We start from the raw sequence: 22744 nt of genomic DNA on the forward strand, positions 1-22744 counted from the left end.
TGCCGGCCTATCTGAGAGTAGGGGCCTCTGCTGGTAAGTCTGGAGCGAGAACGTTGAGTAGTCAGGGTGGAATCAGGTAAAACTGAATCCTATATGGAGGCCCAGAAAGGTTAAAGGAGTTTCCAAAACACATTAGTAAAGTGTGGCAAAGATAAGACTCAACTTTAAATACGATCCTCAGTATTATACTGCAGGCTTTTTCTAGGTTTAACAGCAAGTCATCTGTCTGGGTTATATCTACAAAGTAGCAGTAAGTGTTGACCCTGGACTCAGAACCATCCCACCACAGTTGTAGGATTAACTTTCATGAAAGTTACCTAATAATATCATCTGAAATGGCTAAGACATATTCTAGCCAACTTTTTAGAAATCATGAGTTTGTGTTTTTAAAGGAATCGTTATATTTAATTCCCTTTACTTTTTCTTGACTTTAACAGTTGAGATACCGTTGCTGTAGTGTGTTTAATTTTCTAAAATACAAGTCAATGTATGAATAGGACATGTGGCTATCTAAGCTTGGTTTGTTATATAGCACAAATAATCCCATGGGAACAGTCTACCGCTGTCATACAACCTCTCTTCCCTAATATCTACTACTGTAAGGAAATAGAATTGCACTATTATCATGTTATATGCTAACAGCAGCATGGTCAAAACTGTCTATGTGTTGCCATGACAACCCCATCTAAGATAAAAATGGTATTCACAACACGTATTTACCTAGAGTTTATTTTTGTCCTTTAGGCTCTTCAGTGGTCAACAAGGAATTATTATTCAGAATTTTAGCACAAGATCCATTCTCACTGTTACCAATGTGACACAGGAGCACTTCGGCAACTATACTTGTGTGGCTGTCAACAAGCTAGGCACAACCAATGCGAGCCTGCCTCTCAACCGTAAGTAACACAGGGTTGCCAAAATGCTCCCAGGGCCTTTTGGCTCCTATCTATAGAGCTCAGCCTGATGTGACATGTTCCTTACACAATATCCTTACACAGGAAATTTGGCCCCAAAATAATCAGGGTGTTGGAGAATTTTATAAGCCCTATAGAATTCCATATGTGCTTAGAAAAATATCTTAGATCTGAGAAAAGGGAAAAATCACATAAATAATAGCATCCACTAAAAATGTCTTCTGACTGAAGACAGTTGGTTTGGTAGAATTTAGTTTTTGTTTTGTTTTGTTTTTAAAAATGTGTTATATTTCAGCATAGATTAATTTAGATTGAATTTACTCTTGGTTGGCTTTCTTTAGATGTTTATCTTGAGATAGTGAGAATTTCACATGCCATAAACAAAATAAAATAGTAAGTAAATGATCATGGACAAAATATTTTATCCATATAGATAATGTTTTTACTCAAAAGTGTATTTTGAAATACAACTTAAGGTTTTACTAAAATAGGTACTTTATTTCTAATGTGTCTTAGTTCCGAAGGACTAGAAATGAAAAAAGAAGAGCAAACACAAGGATTAGTGGAAGGGAAAGAAATATATGTTAATGTTTTCTCCTACAATTAGTTTTAGTGCTTTTCAGAAGCTGAGTAACCAACAAATTGTTATAACCATAAACTATTCCTGATTTTGAAGTGGAGTGTTTCTCAAAATGTTCACAGAAAACTATAGAGAATACACGGTCTTTTCAGTTCCACAAAGTTATCTGAACCATACTGATCTTTGATAATTTATATTTTTATAGTAACCTGACATATGTATATTTATGTTATCATCCTGTGTTAGTAAGCTGTCTCTGAAAAATGCAAATACTGTGAGTTTATCACAGACATGATCATTTCTATTTTGCAGAAATGGGGAACGGGATATGTAATATCCTTACTGTTTAAAAACATACTATAATAAGAAGTTTCATGATTTATGAACTTTGAATTGCCATGATTTAAGAAACTCTGTTGTTAAATAAAATATATCAGTTGGTTGTTAATAGAAAATAATCATTTGAAAATGATTTGTGCTATATGTACTTTTAAAACATCACATCATTTATTATTCCAGCTTAATATTACGAAGTATTTCTTAGTATCCCGCACTCTGAAAGAAAAGCATTGCTTGCTGTGCAATAGCCAAAGTATAATATACTTGCTTAAGTTTCTTCCATGAGGATTATTTATTTTGTGTAATTATGAATAATATCATTGAAAATATTATAGAGCAATATGAATTCCAATTTAATGTAAATATTGATACTTCTTTTGGTATGTTATTAATATTTTAAATGTTTTAAATATTAAGAGCCTGAAGGAGTAAATGAATTAAACAAAATAAAGACAAATTTAAGGCTTAATAACACATTAACTTTTGCTATTTAAATTTCTAAATCACACTCTGATTTTCAAAACCGAAGCATTAATGACTGTGACGAATTAGGAACAATTATCACTGATCTGTTTGCTTTACCCTGGCAACCTTAGTGCAGTCCTCTGGATATAATGCACTGCTGAAAAGGCTCCTAAATGTGGTATCTTCAGAATGGACTCTAATTGTCTTCCTTTGCCACTGGCTTTCTGTAGGTAGAAGTGCTAAGAATTACTAGTGCAATTTGATTAATTCGTTAAGAAAGACATGCAAATCTTGTCTGTAATTTTGAACACAGCCCTGAAGTTTGAAGAAATATCTGTGTATTAAAAACTCTTGTATGACCTCACCGGAAACTCTTATTGCACTAAGCATTTCTATTTTTTACAGTAATTACTTTTGTATAGTTTTTATCTCTCCACCAAATTATATTTGTTGAGAAGACAGTATCAATATCTGATTAATCATTTTATCTCCCATATCGCTATGCACAGTGTCTGCTATTTAATAGACAATTAGCAAATCTTTAGTGAATAAGTGAATTAGTTAAACATTGAATAAGTGATGGAATGTATCATGAATAAATGAATGAATGAACTGAGTTTTAGCTGTAGAATGTGTATTATAATCTCTAGCTATACAAGGCAATATCACAGTGATGACAACACTTGTTGTGAGCTTACTATACAATAGATCCTATTCTAATCTCTTCATATGGATTTGTTCCTTTAATACTCACACAATCCAAAAAGGTAAATTCTGTAATTCCCTTCTTACAGATGAGGAAAACAAGACGAAGAGAGTTAAAAGCTTGACCAAAGTCAAATGGTTCATAAGTAACAAAGCAAAAATCTGAATCCTGACAGTCTGGGTTCAGGGCCTCAGCATTTAACTTCTATGTTTCACTGTCTCCCACTATGATAAACAAAACCATCAATGGAGATAAATTTTATCATTTGCAACGTATTTTGGAAAGATATACCTCTACATGTAACATGCTTGCCCTTCTTAGGGTTTTTATGAACTTAAATAATTTAGGGTGCTATTCTTCAATAGATAAAAACTTTACTTAAATAAATGTTTAGAAATAAACAACATCCACCAGATATAAAATTTAAGTAATATGAAAGATGAATGGGGTTAATGTTTGACTGAAAAATTATTAAAAATGAGACTCAGAGACATTTAAACACACATTTTTATGGGATTTTAAAACTCCTTGGAATGGTACAGTTATCCAACACAGGCATTGTAAGTCTTCATTGAAATCTTCAGCTTTCTTAAAGTTCTTATGAAACTAGCTGGAGAGAGCAATGTGTCCCTTAATAAGAATTCCTGTCGTATATTCACAAGGTCTGTGGATGAGAAGGTCTTCAACCTCTAAACTGATCCAAAACTAGTGGCCAGTCCTAAGCTGATCTAATATTAACCTATGGCCTGCTAAAGAATTTTAAAAAATCTTTTATTGACTATCAGCCCTTCCTATAGTCAAGGGAGTGTGTAAAACTAAGTCGCCCATCTTCTAATCTAGGAGAAAAGAGTTAGGCTCCAAAGAGTCTGCCACATGTGTCCATGATGATATGTGGAACATACCATGAGTAAAAAAAAAATCATATTTTCATGATTTGTATCCATGAATAGTTAATATGCTCAAAGAGAAGGTAATCATAAATGTGAATCTCCTAGTATAGTGCTTATACATAACAAACACTCTATTGAGTGTTATCCACTGAGAATCAGGTCCCCATCTATAACTGTTTAGAATAAATCCTGACTCTGTTACAATCTACTCCTGATTTGTAATAACCTACATTTTCCAGATCAACAAGAAAGCAAAAGGCAAGAAGTTGTAGTTTAGAGTCCTGCCATAACTAAGACCATCCAAAAAGGAATGTAGCACTTTTTGGTGTATAAATGTGTGTGTGTGTGTGTGTGTTTCACATAAAGGGAGACAAGCAGGTCATAATGTGAACCACAGTTCTACCGCATATAGTTGTGAGATTTTGAATAAGTTACCTAAATGCCAAAGCTTCAGTTACTTCACTTATAAAATGAGAGCAATAATAGCTCCCACCTACAGGATAAAAATTAAATGGGAGGATGCATGTAAAGCACTTAACACTTAGCCTGGATCAAAGTAAGCATTGAATAAATGCTAGTCATTGTTATTATATCACATCCCCAAAGAACACTCAGTTCAATTGTTTTCAAAAACTATATATAGATGGCTGAACTTATTTGATGACTGACTGTCCAGTACTTTACTGAGGGTTTAGAAAGTAAGTTGTCATTGGCAAGCCAGGGAGAAGGCATGCAAATTTGATATAATGTCCCAACTCTAGCTCATAACTTAACCTCATCCCTTGCTCAGTGCATGAACCAGACTTTATGGCACTAATTCCAGGTTAAATATGATGTTCACAGCATAGAGGTTCAGACATCTAGGAGATTTAAAGAGTAAAGGCAGAAGTAAAACGATTGTTCTATGAGGCTCTGATCGTTTATTCAATAGCAATATTCATTCGTCAAATATATATATTGACTGCCTACAATGTACAAAGCACTGTGCTAGATGTTGGAAAGAAAAGTATTCATAGAAAGGGAACTTCCTCAAAGAGTTCTCAAGTGAATGAGCGGAGAGGTACAAGAAACAGATAACTGTAACGCAGTATAGTCAACAGTAGCATACAAGGGCAGAGAAGAGCCTCTTAATCCAGTTTGAGGGCCATGAAATGACTGTCATCTAGAGTAGGTATATCACCATATGAATTATAACTAAGCTAAAACTCAAAATATTATTTTAGCCATCATTGTCTTATTTTCAAAGGCAGAACTTTGCAGAGTACATTCAACAACAATCATGAGCACAATGTAGTGACACAGATGAAAGAATGATATACTCAGTCTTAATGACTCAGGAGACCCTTGAAATAAGGATGTGATTGGGTTGAGCCTGGTGTGGGAATGGGAGAGAGAAAAATACTCCTGTATGGAACAGCTTATGTAAAGACACGGCAGTATGAAGCAATCTGATACATTTGAAGACATGGTAGTATTTTAATATGATTAGAGTAAAAGGTGGGAGAAGAGAATGTTAACAGATGAGACTGGACAAGTTGGGGGACTTAGGACAGAAAGGACTGCAGATGAGTTTGGACTTTATCCTTCTGGTTTTGGAGAGCCAGTGAAGCATTTTAATAAAGGAAGGACATAAACTGATTTAGTTTCTGAAACACTTTCTTAGGCAATGTGGAGGGCTAACTGCACAAAAAGAGTAACAGAGATGAGAGAGATAATTAGGACAGTTAATGACCAAATCTGAAGAGAATGGGAAGGAAATTGTGGGAATTTAGATAACTTCCAAAGTTTAGTTTGGGTGACATTAACCAAGCTAGAACATAACAGGAGGATTAGCCATTTTATATTTGGGGAGAAGGTGGAGACTGAAAAAGAGAAATGTTTTTAACTTTAGACATACTCAGTTGGAGGCAATGTCCAATAGGTAGCTGCACTTTATAAAGTCCAGAATGGAGATATGATCTGGAAGCTCTCAGCATGGACGTGGTAGTTTCCACTCTGAGAGTAAATAAGATTTCTCTTGAAGGCCACGTGGAGTGAAAAGATGAGCAAAGACTGAAATCCAAGTAAAATCAGCATTGAGGAGTGAGGAGAGAAAGAGAAGCATCCTGTAGAAGCATGTGGATTCGGGGTGGATGGAGATGCCAGAGGAGGACAGTGCCACGGAAGCCATGGGAGTAGACCTGTCCGCAAGAGAGAGGGTCAGCAGTGTCTGATGCTACATCGGGCCAGAGAAAGTCTGAAAATCAGCCACTGTCTCTGACAATTGGCAGCTACTGGTGATCTTTACCAAAACAGTTTCTATAGAAAACTGGGAGTAGAAGCCAGATTAAATTTAAATAAGTAGATTCAATTTAACAAGTTGATGAAGAAATAGAGACATGTGTACTAGATACTCTTTCTATAGGTTAGGCTCTGAAAGGAAGAACACAGACTGATGATCTGCCTTGATGCCTCATCAGCTGGCCTGACGTGGGCTTCTTTTCTGATGAATAGGCCTAACGGTCAGGTGTATATCAACAACTCCCTGACCTGCAAAGATGCAGCACTGTAGTCTTTGGTGAACAATACTTCGCATGCTTTTGCTTTTTTGCAAGCCTCCCTCATTCTAGTTTCTTAGCCTCTTTTCTCACATCTTTCTCGGGTCCCAGAGAAGCAAGAGATGGCTTTGATTTAATATGAAGTCACCTTAAATTCTTTTGCCTTCTGTGACCTATAGACTTTAGACTGTAATTGTAAGAGGAGCTGTCATTCTAAGCAGAGATGTCAGTAATTTCATCAATAGAATTACTTCAGGTAGAGAGTATATACTTTTTCAAGTAAGGGGAAAGCAAAATTTATGGAAAAAACTATAGGAGAGCTAGTATACAATGAATCCCTCATCCTCTAGATTACGTGTCCAGAAATTTCTGAAGTATGTCTGCGTTATAAAAAGTCTCTTTGTGAGAGAGAGGTAGAGAAAGAGACAGAGACAGAGAGAGAGAGGGAGAGAGAAAGAGAAAATATTCTGCAGATCACTGTAGATCAGCCTCAGGGATCAATGCTTTAACAAACTTAATAATGGATGACAGCGTGTCAACTATTCATAGCAAAATTCCTTATTAAGTAAAAAATTTGGGATTCAGAATTATTGGGGATTTTATTATTATTTTTCAATCGTGTTTTTTGCTTCCTGAACGTGAGCAACTGAAAGAGATGATTCCTCTAAGTCTTCTCCTTAAAGAATGTGAACTGAATAGTCCCATCCTGCCATCTATGGGTCCAGTTCATCAAATGTGCATCATCATTTGATCAGTAATTTAGTAACCAGTAAAAGTCATTTTCATAAGTAAAACATGTATATGCTTTGTTTCCTACTTTCTCATTATAGGACACATATTATAAGGCTCAATCTAAAGAGAAATAAGGAAAGATAATTACTTAAGAAGGAAGAAATCTTAGAACTCTATATAAACAATACACTTAACATTTATATAGCTTTGGTTTAATACAGTCTTCTCATGAGACCTAATATGTGAAAGTATTTAGAACAACTCAAGGTTTAATATTAACAAAACCTTTTCTTACAGTCTCAAATAGGTAACAATAATATTGCTACAACGCATGGTTGCCAAACCACTCTTTAATATGTTTCCTAAAGGTGGTGTCAAATATTTTGCTAGAACATAGGTCCTAATGATGCTACAGGGACTTATCTCCTTTTCTTGTGAGCGTGGGGTGTGTGTGTGCACACATATGCATGAATCTGCATTTATTCAAATAACAAAGTATTTATTTACCTCAGAAATATTACACATAAAATATTCAAAGGACTCACCCAAACTTTGTCTTTTCCCTCTCTTAGTAACGCTGTGGAGACAATAATGAAGTTCCAATTTTAAATGCTTTATACAATCAAGGGCTATTTAACTTTCTGGAAAATCTCTTCTCATTTTAGAGAATATTTCTTCCCAGTCTATTTAATTTGATGGACACCTCCTCTTTGAGATTAAAAAAAAAAAAAAGTCAGTAGCTCTTATCCAAAGAGAAAATGAGAAGGACTATTGGAGAAAGAATGTGTGTAGCATAACAGTTTTTCCCTGTTTAGATCTGACTGATGCAGGCAAACTTTATTTTTTGACTGATTTGTTGAATATGGAACCAGCTGTGCCCTTGCAAGTAATATTTCAGCTCTCTGCTTGCTTCAAATGTCCCCACATGCCACTAAGCAACTGTATGAGCTCTCTGTTACTTTTGCCTATTATAATGAACCTTGATTTCATGTGAAAGGTGATACCATGAATTTGAATGATTCATATTTTAGATTGAAATTGATCTCCCCTCCTGCAACTTAAAAGAGATAGGGTTTTCATTTTGGTTGAAAGAGGCAGCAATAAATTTAGACTCGTTGATTATTAAAGACAGCATGCTATGTGAGCCAACTTGCTTTATCCTCACAGCTTTATGATGTTAATGGAAACCCTCTCTTGGATGCTCTAGCAATAAATATTTGACAAAAATTAGGTTTGCAGATACAGGTAGATTTTGATATAGCTAAATCGGCCTATCTAAATGGCACTCTACTAAACTGAAATATACATGCACAGTCATAATCATCACACAAATAGTGGATGTATACAAATTTGCTGAAATGGAGTTATGAGTACAGCCAGAGGAGAATTTTTGCTCCCTGACCTCATACCTAGATCCTATGTGTATTCTCAAGAAGCTAGACACAAAATGGTCATTCATTGCCATACTTAAGAGATGATATCCAACAGTTTGAAGCCTTAAAGGATATTTGGTGCTGTACAAAACATCTACAAGAAAATTGGTCTACACTAAAAGGTCCTTAAAATTTGGTCCTATTCAAAACGTCCATAAGTGTATTTGGTCCTTTCCAAATGGTATTGGACAGGACTAAATATCAAAGACCTTTTGGCATGTACCAATGTCTCATGGACATTTTGGACAAGACCAAAATCTGCTAAACAGTTGAAGCAGTTAGAATAACTGTTAAAACCTGTGGTGTTCCAGTTCATCAAATTGCTGCTAGTGAGAACCAAAAACAGATGCTGACAGAGCTTTTGTTATCCGTGTCAAATGGCAGAACTCTGGAGCTAGAGTAGGTCTCAGATATTACCTAGTCAAATTTTTTCAAACTTTTTAAAGCAATGCGTTCTTTTGTTTCCACAAATAAAACCTTATGCAAACCCTTAATATAAAACAAAGATAAAATTTGAGTTCATTTGGTTGATTTGGAGGTAAATCTGGAAAATCCCGTCTTTTCCCTTTATATCACAATGCGTAGTGACCCGGAGGCCTGTCCAGAAAATTAGGTTTGAAATCTTCCAGGCTAGATCTATCCTTTTACTTTGTAGGTGAGGGGGACTGAGGCCCAAAGAAGGTGATTGAGAACCCAAAGTTGTACGTTGCACAGCAGATCTAGAGCTAGAACTTAGTTTTCCTGCTCTCATTCCAGTGTTCTTTCCACTCTCTAGGCCAACCACCAAAAGCTTTGGAATCAAACAGATCTGAATTGAAACCACAATCCTGCGTGCAAGATGTTAGACAGTTCTCTCAAACCCAATCTTTAAACCTCAGTTGTCTCACCTACAAAATAGGGTAAATAACTTATTCTTATAGGGTTGTTGTGATGATTAATTGGGATAGGATATGTAAAATGTTGTATAAAGCACCTAATCCAGAGAAAGTGCTCACTAATGTTAGTTTGCTTTTCTGTCCTCTCTGTTACATATAATCCAAATGTTGAAGAGTAAACCAATAGAGGCTTGGAGCTATATAACCTCAATAACTGTAACTTGATCTCACTAGATATCAGAGAACAGACTAGTTCTTGATTCCTTTATTAATGCACTTATATATATTGCTGTGATATTGTCTTTTTTATTAGAATTATTAATTAAATCAGCCATGCACATAAGTATTCACTTGTAATGATGAAAAAAAAAGTGGTCAGGTTGATAGAGAGGGTTGTACAAAATTAATTACTCTACTGATGTGTTTCTCTCAGGTTAAGAGGCAATTTGACAGCTGCATCCTCAAGCTGCTGAGATGGCATATACATTCATACAGCTGACAAGGGTCAGTAAATGCCAAAGGGAGAAGGGAGATTTGGTATTTGCCGTTGTCAGTGATCAGACTTGAAATGTATCAGGCTTGTGGAAGTTTGGTACCAAAAAGATCAAAAGATGTTTCAAATTTAACCACAAAATTTTATTAGGAGCTCTAGCCTGAGAGTCAGACAATTTAGTTTCTGACCCTTACTTGGACGGGTTCTTAAGCAAAGCACTTAACTCACTGGACTCAGTTTCCTCATTTATAAAATGAGGAGAATAGAATATCTAATCTCCAAGTTTTCTTTCATCTGTAATCTTTAAGATTCTAAGAAATCTATATATGTTTTTTAAAAGTAGTATTTATGTATGGATTGTTATTAAAAACAGTTACACTTACTTCTTAACAAAGTAGAAATACTGACAATATTTTTCCCTTCTGTACATTTTTTGTCATTGAACTCCTAATTATTTTTTTATTGACAGAAAAAATTGTATTTTAATGTGTTTTTCTCTTTGGTGAGTTTCCACTGCTGGCCTAATCATTTTGTCATCTCTACAAATAATTTTACTCTCCAGGGAAATTTCCTTTATGTTCACAGTTTCAATTCTGTTGGCCAATAACCTGTGAAAAGGCACTAGAATAGACCTCCTTGCTTGCTATTTTATTTCACAAAGCTCTAACACTATAACAACTTAGGCCAAAATGTGACGCTATATATATGGGAGTTGTTGCTATTAAGACTTTGTAAAAATGAGAACATTCCAACATTTCCAGCCTAAAGAAAACATATTAGCAGCCTCTACCTTCTGCAGCTACTTCCCTAGTCTTTTCTCTGACAGAGCGTACTGGAGGTCCTGTGAGAGATTCCCCTCCTATTACTTCTAAGAAGTATCTTAGAGAATATTTACCCAGCATGCACTCTTTTCCCTGAAGCTGTGCCTAGATTTAAAGTCTGATCTAATGGTTTGAGCACATTACATGGTAGCTGTCTGAGCTGCTCTCCCGCCTCCACTTCTGCACTGTGATTTCTTTTTCTGAAAAATTTAAATGTGACCCCTAATATAAGATACATGGTTATGTGTGAAAAAAATGATAATTATGAAGTGCCTAGTGCTATTATTATTAAACTTACCATTTCTCCTCAGGCAATGTGAAACATAATTAAAATCACCAAAAAGAAAAGTGAAATTAGCTTTTTTTTTTTTTTGTCTGTTTTGGTGTTCCAGATAACAGAAAAAAGGGGAAGAATTAATTGTGAAAGCAATGATATTTCAGTGGACCACCCTTTCTCTAAAGCACTGTAAATTCTGTCTTAATAGCCATAAAACTGCTTTGAAAGGGACTGAAAATCACATGTCCTCATTGAATGTGTCTATCCAGCATGGGCTAGATTTCCTTCCTTATAAATATAATTCAATTGGGATTTCTCTCCTGAGACAAAAATTAGGTGCCTGCCCAGTATATATTTAAGTAAGATTTGAATAAAGCAAGCAAGACTTTCTGGTATGTAAATGTTATATCATCTATGACATGGACAGACATTTTCAATAGGTAGGATTTTTCCAACTTTATCCTTTAAAAAAAAAAAAAAAGCTTTCTCTTTCGATAGTTTTAAGGCAAAAATGTAACTTGAGTTACCCAGTTCTAAAGTGTGGTATTAGATAATCGCATGCTCTTCAGTTTCCTTTCTTTGATTTTTTAAATCAATCTAGTTAGTGCATATGTGAAGCAGCCTCATTAGTAAGGCAGATCATAATTCTTGTCAAAGAACTATTAGGGTCACCACTCAGTCCACTCAGAAGGAATCGCAAGTTCTCTAAACTACTTCGTAAGCACAATGTAGCAACATATTTTCCTAAAACTGGCAGGATAATAGCCTATGTTTTAAGAATGAGTGGTCATACCTGCATACCTGCGGGGAAATTTATACTTTCTGAAAAAAAATATCATAACTTCTTGGGAGCACTGTAGTTTATGGTATAATAACATGCTTACCCAAACGTAGATAAGATCTATAATCAAACTATTTAACTGAGGAAACACATTTTTAGGAAGACTTGCATAAGCTATGGATGCACAACAACTGCAGGCGTGACTGTACTGGAAAAAGTAAATTGAAAGGGTTCATTTCTCTCACGCTAGCACATTGCCTGTTGGAGTCCATATTTGCCATCCTTTCTTACACCCATTTTGCTTCATACTTCAAACCACTGTATTTCCCCCACATCCCTCCTGCCAGCAGCACCTGAAAGAATGAGTCTCATAAGCCAGAGTATTCTTAGACTGCCACCTATCATTATCATAATAATCTTCCGTATATTACTTTTTTCTTGTTAGCATGCTCCCTGATTCTTTCTCCCTCTTAGTCTTATATAAATTTTTAAAAAGATAAAATAAAATAATGACTCACATATTATTAGTGATAGGCTCTCATCTGCTGTTTATTTTTTGCTTTCTGGATCATTCCCTCTTTTTTTTGTTGTTTTTTTTTCTCTTCCTTTCTCTCATTGTTCCTCAACTCTGGGACTTAATCATCTCCAAAACAGATAGGTAGATAGATGCTTCTCTAACCAGGAATATAGGTTCGAGATAGAACCAAACAGCCTCTGAATAGACAAGCTCAAAATTGCTTTTGAAAGCTTCATCACTGAAAATGTAATCAAACTTAGCTTACCCCCAATTGATTTAAGTTGCAGCCTAAGGGCCAACCTTTGACCAGGGCAGCACTCACACTTGCATCGATTCTGCCTGCAATCGAATTAGGCAATCCTCTACACTTTCAGCTCTAGCCCTGGAGTGCAAATGGCCAATTTGGGAGGCAACTTGGTTGTGCTTGAAATTTGCAGGAAGATTTTCTCATATGTTCCTGGGAAAAGGCAGGTGTACTTTAAAAAATATATTGTTAGTTACAGAATGGGCTGCCCAAAGGATATTTTATTTGTTTTTATGATGGTTTTGATTTGAGAAAACTTTGCTTCTCCCAGAGAATCTCTACTGACTTTAAAAAGATGAGTTTGTGTACTAAACTCATCAGTATGTGTACTAAAATTTAAGGGAAATGGAAATTAATGAGGAAAAGTAAGGCAATATAATATTCTATTATGTTTTACAATTTTAGAAGTAAAAATTAAAAAACAAACATGTTTACTGCGATGGAAGCAAATGAACCTTCTTCATAAGATTGTATGCTGTGACAACACCTCCATCTTTCCTTTCTGAAATATTTTATAAGATTATAATTAAGAAACATTACAGTTACTCTTCTAGGCATAACAGACTTTTGTTATGTATTTTTATTTCTCATGTTTACCTCTCTGTACTGTATACTAATCATATATCATCTCCCCTACTCACAAAACTCCTTTTAGTTTCACATAAACCTTACTGTCTTTATGTATTTATTTTACATATTTATAATAATACAATAGATTCAATTTTTCACCTTGCAAAAACTTCCCCATATTTCTATTTAGCCTTATTAAATAATACTTTTGTGGCTTCACTATTTATATATTTAGTGGTGTGTTGGTAACTGAAAAGAATATGTGTCACAAAATTTACAAATAATAATAAAATATAGAATACACTTTATCATAAATTCCATATAACCAATTTCTTCTCATAGAATGCTGTTATTGATTTTTGCCAAAATCTTTTAACTGTAGCCGACCTATGGTTGCAATTTAACCATGATTTGACAAATGGAGTTGTATCCCCACTCTAAGTATTATTCTGACATGAAGATGGGTTGGTATTTATATTTATGATAAAGAGTAAGATGAAAGTAAATTTTTCCTGAAACAGATAATAATTTTGGACTCCTGAAAGAAAATTCTCAATTTTTTTGCACTATCCACAATGTAATGGCTAGACACAATATATTTTTATGTTTAATCTCCATTAACATTTCTCCATCATTTTCTTAAGTCTAGACAATCAACAACAACAAAAATAAATAAATCAACCCCTAATTTGGAGCACTTGCCAATTTCCATGGTGTCAATATTCTCATTATGGAAGATTTTAAGCTACCAAGTGATGTTACTGAACAGAAAGTTGGGAAAATATGCACAGTATGACACCATTATATAATAATTTTACAATAGAGACATAATGGAAAACAACTGAAGATCATAGATAATAATAAAAATGTAGTTGAGTAGTTATTACATCTGTTTTTAATATAATTTAAACAATGGCCATGTTTAAAAAACTGCTTGCAAAATTCCTTCAAATTTAACAATTGGCTTTCATGACCTGGTACAAGCCAGTTTCAGCATGCCACTATACCTGAGTAAATATAAAGGAAAATTTGGCTTCTCCATGTGCAAATGGCATGAGTCTAGGCAAATTACATAAGCTCTCTTATCTTCAATTTATCCTTGTGAAATGAAGTCAGTAATACCTTGCTCACAAGAAGGTGGAAGTACTATCAGCCATCCATATCTATGGGTTCTATATCCACGGATTCAACCAACCATGAATCAAAAATTCATGTTATTTTTTAAATTCCAGAAAATTCCAAAAAAGCAAACCTTGAATTTATCATGCGACCAATAATACTTTACATAGCATTTACATTGTATTTGGTATTATAAGTAATCTAGAGATGATTTAAAGTATACATGAGGATGTGTGTAGGTTATATGCAAGTACTGCACTATTTTATATAAGGGACTGGAGCATCTGTGGATTTTGGTATCGTGGGGAGTCCTGAATCCAATCCCCCACAGATACCAAGGGACAACTGTATCTTATGTTAAACAAGATATATGCAAAGCACTTGGTCTGTGGTAGGGATTCATACATTAGTTGTCTTTCCTTTCCCTCTTATATAACTTCAATCACCCTCATTGTATCTATAATTTCCTTAACTTTACTGTCTCATGGGGATGACTTGATTCAGTATCTCTAAATCCATATAATGACCCTGATACAATGGGATTTTATTCTGTTTCTATGATAAGCTCATGTGTATCTGTATCCACACATGTAGCATTTCTCATTTACATTTGCTGCAACATAATACATTTCCCCTTAAAACTGACTCTGTCACTATGCCTCATTCTCACCCCACACTAGTTTTTAAGCAACGTTTTAATCTAAAGTTGTGAGTTCTCAGGAAATACTTATCTTGTAAAGTTTTAATTGTCTGAAGCCAGAGAGAAAAATATATTACCTAGTCATAAAAAGTTTTCAGTGTCTTGTATTAACATCACAGTAGGTTCCAGATCCAAAGTTATCTCTCTGTATCTCTCCACCAATGTGGCCAGAGTCAGGGGAGGAGGAATACATATTTTAAATGGCTTTGAAGTGGGTGGAATCAGTTCCCTTCCATATCAGCACACCCCACCCCAAAAAAGTCTTAAAATTGTTTTGTTTTCTCATTGTTACCTGTTTAAAGCAAGAAGACTGTAGTTTGTAGGCTGCATACTTTGGGACATAAGATTAACCAGTAATGCCATAATTTTAAAACTTTAGTATTTATCACTTATCAATCTATTGACCATCTAAATGCCTAGTCCCATGCTGTGTTGGGAATACAGAGGTGAGCTAATAAGACTCCTATTGATTCCTAACCTTTTGAAGACTGCTATTTTTGAAGGGGAAGCTGGGGACAAAAGCAGCTATCACAGAATGTGGTCAATTTCTAGAGGTAAGTGAGAGAATGACAAAAATGAATGAATAAAAGAAATCCCATATGGCTGGAGCACAGAGGACAATTAAAGGAAAAGTAGACAGACATGAGGATGGAAAGAAAGACAGATGCTAGCTTGTGAATGGCCTTGTAAGCAAATGCTACCTTCTTTAGCCTGTTACAGAAGTGTCATTGGCCAAAACCTTTTTTTTTCCATATACTACTGATAGCTTTTAAAATGTGAGTGACAAAAAAGACAAATACTTATTACCGGATTATAGTGATACTTTGGTTCTTAAGATGTCTCACAATGTATGTGAAACAACCTCAGTTGCTAAGATAAAGACAACTTTTGGTCTGAGCATTAATCCCTCTGCCACTATTGGCACTCTTCAGATACATACACTACTTATTTAGCACCTCCTCATATGTTTCTAGAAAATCATACATATTTGTACCAATTTTACTTAAAGGAAGAGCAATTACTTCACTCCGTTGATCTATTATGCTGATCAAATAGTAAAATAATTAGTACTTAACCATTTAATGAGGTGTTTAACCTTTTTCTAATATATCCTTCCCTAACTTTTTTTTCTAGCACAGTTAATCTGTTCAATAATGCATACTATAATTGTTCAGTCTAATCTCTTTTTCCTTCCAATTATACAGGATGTTGCAAAAAAGCTCTCCAAAGGTACTTTGGAGCAAAATCTTTATCACTGAATAATGCATTAAAGTTAAATACTCTCAGCCCTGAAGTAACCCACAGAGAACTTGCCTATATATGTTTATAACACCTTATCTTCTTATTATAGAATCACTTGACTAGTAATATCATGGTAACAGCTGATAGGTAAACACTAAAAGTTATTTCCATGTCCTGAAAAACAGCCCATAAAGATAGTTTTACCAATTAAGTGACAGTCTGTTCTATCCAATGAAATATCTGGCATAGTCTGTACTTTCCCCAGTCCCACACCAAAGAAGAGTTATGCTCTCTAGGAGAATCTGCCTTTGTTTTTTTATGTGTTTTGTTTGTTTTACTTTAGTTTTTAATAACCTATATCTCTAGTCCCAGTTTACCATCTTGCAATTGGTTATGGTAGGAACCGGGTGAGAGTTGAGATAGTTTAGCATAAATCCAGCCTCACTATTAATCAGCAAGTAAATATAAATGCCTATGTATACCACACTCTCTTAATGGCTGGAGGGTAAAGGTATGGAGAAAGAGAAGTGTTAGGACAGAAGTATAGCATTCTTCTGTTCAGTGTGGCTGGTGTGAGATCAGACTTAGTATCTAGGCTCCCTTAGAGAATGAGGAAAGGCAAAATGTAATGCAGAGCTATAGCTAGACAAGATAATCATGGCTTTGAGAGGGTGAGTATCAAAGCACTGGGGAAAAAAAAAAAAAAGCTCCAAGCAAGTATTCTGCTGATGGTGATTCAGAATCATTATCTTCAAATACAAAGGACAACTTTATTATCTTTTGAGATTTACAATAGCTGAATTCAATGTGAGATGGGCCTAACTTTTAACAATTTTGAAAAATGCTACATTATATTGTTGTTGTTACTGTTGTTATTGATAGATGAAAGTGCAGCAAAGTGAAAAGCTTAGACAGAGAAAAATTTCAGGTTGGAAATTGGGCTAATTACTGCCTAGATGGAAAGCAAAAAAAAAAATGGAACTTATTAAAATGTATGGAAATTATTCTTTTAACAATGCTTGTGTGTTTGTGTGTGTGTATAAAGCTATATTAAAAATCACCTATTACTGATTTCATTTCTTCATGACCAGCAGTATGTGTATTGTTTATAACCTACCCATTCTAAAAGACCAACAGGCACACAGTCATTTAAGTACTTGTTTATGTTTGTCACTTCAAAGGAGCTTGGTTGTTCCTCCAGCATTGGTGATAGCTTAGCGATGGTTGCAGCCATGCCATAGGCTTCTTCATTGGTGTTCCTTTAAAGCAATAAAATTCTGACACTTGTTATTTAAAATGACCTTTGAAAATGCAATGTTTAAAACAAAGGTCTAGAAACAAAAGCAAATTATTTTATCTACATTCTACTTTACCCTAAAATTCTGTTGAACCAAAGTGCTTAGAGACCTTCCATCAGAAGGGCAGTATTTCAAAAACTAACTTATCATTTTTTGTTCATTACTATTAAAATCCTGTGAGACTTGTAAACAGCAAACACAAATTTTTTAAATCTGTAAGTAACTTGCTAGATAATTTTTCTAAAGCATCTGTGCTAGCTAAGATTAAGAACAGTTGTAAGTGACAAAATCCAAAATAATGACTTAAAAAAAATGGTTTTCTTTCTCTTTCACATGGAAGCCTGCAATAGACAATCCAGGACTAGAATGGCATCCTAATATCCAGGACATAGCCTCCTTGTGTGATTTTGTTCCTCTTCATAGCACCCATGCCCAAGTTATTCGGTGGTCAGAGGTGTCCCCTGCAGTTCACAGCATCATGTCTGTACTTCAGGCTGTAGGAAAAATAAAGGAAAGGAGAAGGGCTCCCTCTTTTCTTTTACAAATACTTCCACAAATCTGTACATACTACTTACACTTTTTTTGCATGTAAAAGTGTTTATATTTTTACACTTTTAATAAAAAATATATATTTAAGGTATACAACATGGTGATTTTGTATATATAGTGAAATGATTCCTACAGTCAATCTAATGATTATATCTTTTTCTCACATAGTTACCATGTTTTGGGTGTGGGAGGAGAGACCCTGAAATCTACTGTCATAGTAAATTTCCAGTATTCAACATGAGATTATTAACTACAGTAAGCATGCTGTACAGTAGATCTCTAGACATTCACCTTACATAGCTGCAACTTTGTACCCTTTGACCAGCATCTCCCTATTTCCCCCACCTCCCCACTCCTGGTAACCACCATTCTGATCTCTGCTTCTGTGTATTTGACGTTTTAGAATTCCACATATAGGTGAGATCGTGTCATTTTGTTTTCTTTCTACCTGCTTATTTCACTTAGCATACTGTTCTTGTTAGCGACAGGTGAATGCTCTGCCAAAAACTGTGGTTATTTTCTTATAGTTAAAGGATACTGTGGATATTGAGGGACAACTAGCTGTCTTTACCACAGTTGATCTCTTTGTGAACCAAATATCCAGGCATGCCCTTCCTCCTACATATAGAACATATCCACTCCTGTCAAAGGTAGAAGACCATAGTCTTCCATCATATGTTGACTCTAGCTGAGGTCCAGGATATCTGGGTGATGCCCAGTCTCCTCTGTCAGCCTGAATGTGGTGTGGCCTGGTCAGCTCACCTTGAGATTAAAACAAATGTTTTCTGCTACACACAAGCCCAATATACTATGGTGTCATATAAACCAGAACTCTGTGATAGCACTCTCATTCTGAGACGGGGAGAAGGGGAAACCCACAGTAGCCACTTATCGATGGCAATGATCAGATCCTGCCAGTTTGAAGAATCCAGACTCCTTTTTCTGGCAGTATTGTATGTTCCTCAGATAGATCACTAGGCAGCTACGCATTCTTGTTCTGGGAAGAACTCCCAAGTCCCTTGTTCTCTGTGGCCCTTGTCTCTTTCCTTTTGGAAATTCTTTCTTGGACACTAGGCTGCATGACTACACCTGAAGAAAGCATTGGGGGCTGAATAGCCTGTGTGGCCTATTTTGTGCTGATGTAGATTAGGAATAGAGAAGTCTCTTTAATGGTTAACAACTACAATAGTAGACCAGGTTTGTGGTTTCTTTGACAAAACAATAAGCTCAAAAAACGAGTAGGCTTCTGGGGCTTCCCTGGTGGCACAGTGGTTGGGGGTCCGCCTACCGATGCAGGGGACGTGGGTTTGTGCCCCGGTCCGGGAGGATCCTGCATGCCGCGGAGCGGCTGGGCCAATGAGCTACGGCCTCTGGGCCTGCGCGTCCGGAGCCTGTGCTACGCAACGGTCTCCGCAGCGGTGAGAGGCCCGCGTACCGCAAAAAAAAAAAAAAAAAAAAAAAAAAAAAAAGAAATGAATAGGCTTCCACCCTAGTTAATTTTATCGGTTAGCAACCTTAGAATAATGTTTCTCATAGAAAGAGTTTAGAATGCTGATGGCTTCCATCTTTTACTTACTATGATCTTTGTTCTCTCTCAGTCAAACAGCAGCTACATTAAAGAGATCTGAAATGGTGGGTTTGGTTGGAAAGGCAATACCTTTTGTCTTGTCTGTCCCCTCAAAGCTCGCGGACTTCCCATGACAGAGCACTAGTCTTCTTTCATGTTAAGGCTGATGCTTTGCGACTACTTCTTTACAGTTTTAATTGGAGATAGAAGCAATTGGCTTTTGCAGTGTTGCAAGATATAAGTTACCAGACTCTCCATCAATTTAGATTGTAGGGTACAACTAACTTCCCCCTTTAGCAGAGGTGCATTCCCTTCCATCTCTATAGACCAGCTAGCACTATGCTGAATACAGGATTCTGAAAGTGGCATAACTCAGGCAACACACATTAGCCTTCTAAAGTCTCCTATTGCTGTCTATTCCTTGAAGATCACCATATCTGTGGGTTTAGTCTCAGAAGAATTTCATATTATATGTTGAACAAATAGTTGTTTTTCAAAAGAGGTCCTTATTCCAAAATACCCCCAAACGAATAGGGACCAGAAAATTATCAACGTTCAGCTGAAGCAGAGATGATCAAAACAATTCATGTATTTTGAGTTCAACGAAAAATAATTATCTTCACCAAATAAGGCACCATGCATACATAGAACATAGGCACATACCTTAATGTAGAATTAGAGTGGGTAAGGAAAATAACTTAATAGGGTTTTCTAAGAAAAAACCCTTTCTCAAGTCTTTGTGTACAAAACAGAGCGTGTATTTATTGATATCACCACATTCAAAGAAATGGGCTGATTCTTACTAGGAAGGTTGATCATGAAGAATTCTTATGACATGGACCCTGTCCTGAGGAACTAATGATCTATAAACTCTCATTAACTACTTTATCCCTCTCCCCCCTCCCCTTATTTTATTCATGAAGAAATCATTCCAGAGAGGAGAGGTAATAGCTATTCTGTGGCATAACTAGTAACCGTAACTAGTTAATGGTAGACCTTGGATAAGAACTCAGTTCTCTTAGCACTTTGCTTTTTGCAACTGTGCTAAAAAAAGGCCTAAGAAGTCTGTGTCAACAACTTTGAAGTGTCTGAGATTTTACTCTGCTTACAGGCTAATGTTAGCTTGCCCCAGTACCATGGGTGCTGGTGGAAAACACAAGACTCCTGGGTCAGACAGTATTCCTTGCAGCAAAAACAGTAGCCAGAGAGTCAGCATGTTTGCATTTGTTCCCTGAGCCCCAGATTCCCACAGGAGCAACATGGATGACCTACATGGATGCTGGCACATGCCGTAGCTCCTGTTAAAAGACAAGAATACTGAGCTCAGGAACCCAGTGTTTTATGGCAGCCAGTAAGCAAGCTTGCTAAGAATGAGGCATTACCTCATCCCACAAGAAGTGGCCTGAATAAAGAGCATTTACACTTTATTCTTTACTGTGACTTCACAGTCTTGCCATTCTCAGCAAAACAAGTGGAGTGGGAAATACCCCTGAAGGAATGTCTCCCAATAACCTGTAGAGATAGAGAGATAAAAAGGTGGACTTATCTTCAAAGCAGCACTTCTTAAATTGTATTATGCACACTGATATACTGAGGACCCCTGGTAAAATGCAGACTGATTCAGTGATTCTGGGGAAGAGATTGAGGTTCTGAGTTTCTTCAAGTTCCCAGGGATGCTAATGCTGTGAATCTGGGAACCACACATCATTAAATAGCAAACTCCAGGGGACGTCTGGTTGGATCTGAGAATGGCTTATACAGGCAACCATAATCTAGATTCTGGACTTCTATTTTGAAGCCATAGAAAGTCTTTCTAGTCCACTGCCTAGGACTTAACAGACTGTGAGGGACTCGCTAAAAAATATAGGAGACCACAACATATATTCTGAGTAGACCCCTGGATACTGATTTATCGATTTACAAAAAGAGATTGACTTGGATTATAATGTTCACATTGGCATGAGCAGCTCATTTTGTTCCTAAAATGAAGTTACATTAGAAGCCACATCATAATCAGAAGTAATTTTATTAATTTTTCAAGAGAAATCACTGTCTGAGGACACAAAATACTTAAAGTCTGTAAGCTCAGCAGACCTGCATAGGACACCAAATCATCAGCAGCAGATTGTTTGGTGAACATAGAATCAGAACAAGGGGAGATAAATAAATCAAACAGTAAATGGCATTAATCTAAAATCAGCATTGCTTCATTCATCTCACAAAAAATGGCCATTTTACCAGTGGGACAAAATATGCATTAAGTTCAATAGTTCTGGCTCCCTTTACTCTGAGTGGTACATACATCCCACCCATCTCCACATCCTTCCCCCAACCCCCGATCTCAATTTACCTCTGTGACTTTCCTTTGTCTATGTATGCAGCTGACGAAATCCTAAATCTCCACTTCCTTCCCTTTAGAGTAATACATTCTTTGTTTAGATGTGTTAATATATTCAATCAGGTTTCTTTCAAGTTCTGTTTACTGCAGAATCTTTTTTGTCTTTAAAAGGTAATTTTGCATATACCTATTTTGATCTGTTACTTTCATAATTTAACTCTCAGGGGGCCAGGTGATTTCCCTCATTTTCAATTCTGCAGGTGAGGTGGAGGTATAGCCCATCCAAAAGATAATTCAGTCAAAGTTCAGCCAATTGTTTTTTTGCCTCAACAGATTATTTCCTCAACAGATTATTTGGGGACCCTGTAAGAATAAACAAATACTCACAAATAAAAAATTGTAAATGAGCTTTTTGGAAAGCTGCCATTGAAGGCCACACACATGAGTTATCCTACCTCAGTTCAACCATATCAAATATTATTCAATATTCCTATAAAATTTCTATGACTAATCCATCCAGAACCTGTATGTACTTAGCAAATTTATCTAAAACCTAATACTATGAAAAGGTTTCAATCTTATACATATGTATATCGTAAAAACTACAGCCAAACTATCTCTACAAACAAATAAACCATGTTTCATTGGCAATTATTTTATTAGCCCACTATTTGAAAATTAGAATATCCTTTCTCTA

The 22744-nt window shown here is 35.8% G+C and overlaps 1 protein-coding gene across 3 annotated transcripts in view; it reads left to right on the forward strand.

The window, feature by feature from the left end:
• NEGR1 (neuronal growth regulator 1) overlaps nucleotides 1-22744 on the forward strand; it is a 909422-nt gene that overhangs the window by 729302 nt on the left and 157376 nt on the right. For all 3 annotated transcript variants that reach the window (XM_049703327.1, XM_012537085.2, XM_049703332.1), the window contains one exon: nucleotides 745-896. In XM_049703327.1, the coding sequence (XP_049559284.1) occupies nucleotides 745-896 (152 nt within the window). The remainder of the gene's footprint in view (nucleotides 1-744; nucleotides 897-22744) is intronic.

This window comes from Orcinus orca, chromosome 1, assembly GCF_937001465.1.
Source record: "Orcinus orca chromosome 1, mOrcOrc1.1, whole genome shotgun sequence".
Classification (NCBI taxonomy): domain Eukaryota; kingdom Metazoa; phylum Chordata; class Mammalia; order Artiodactyla; family Delphinidae; genus Orcinus; species Orcinus orca.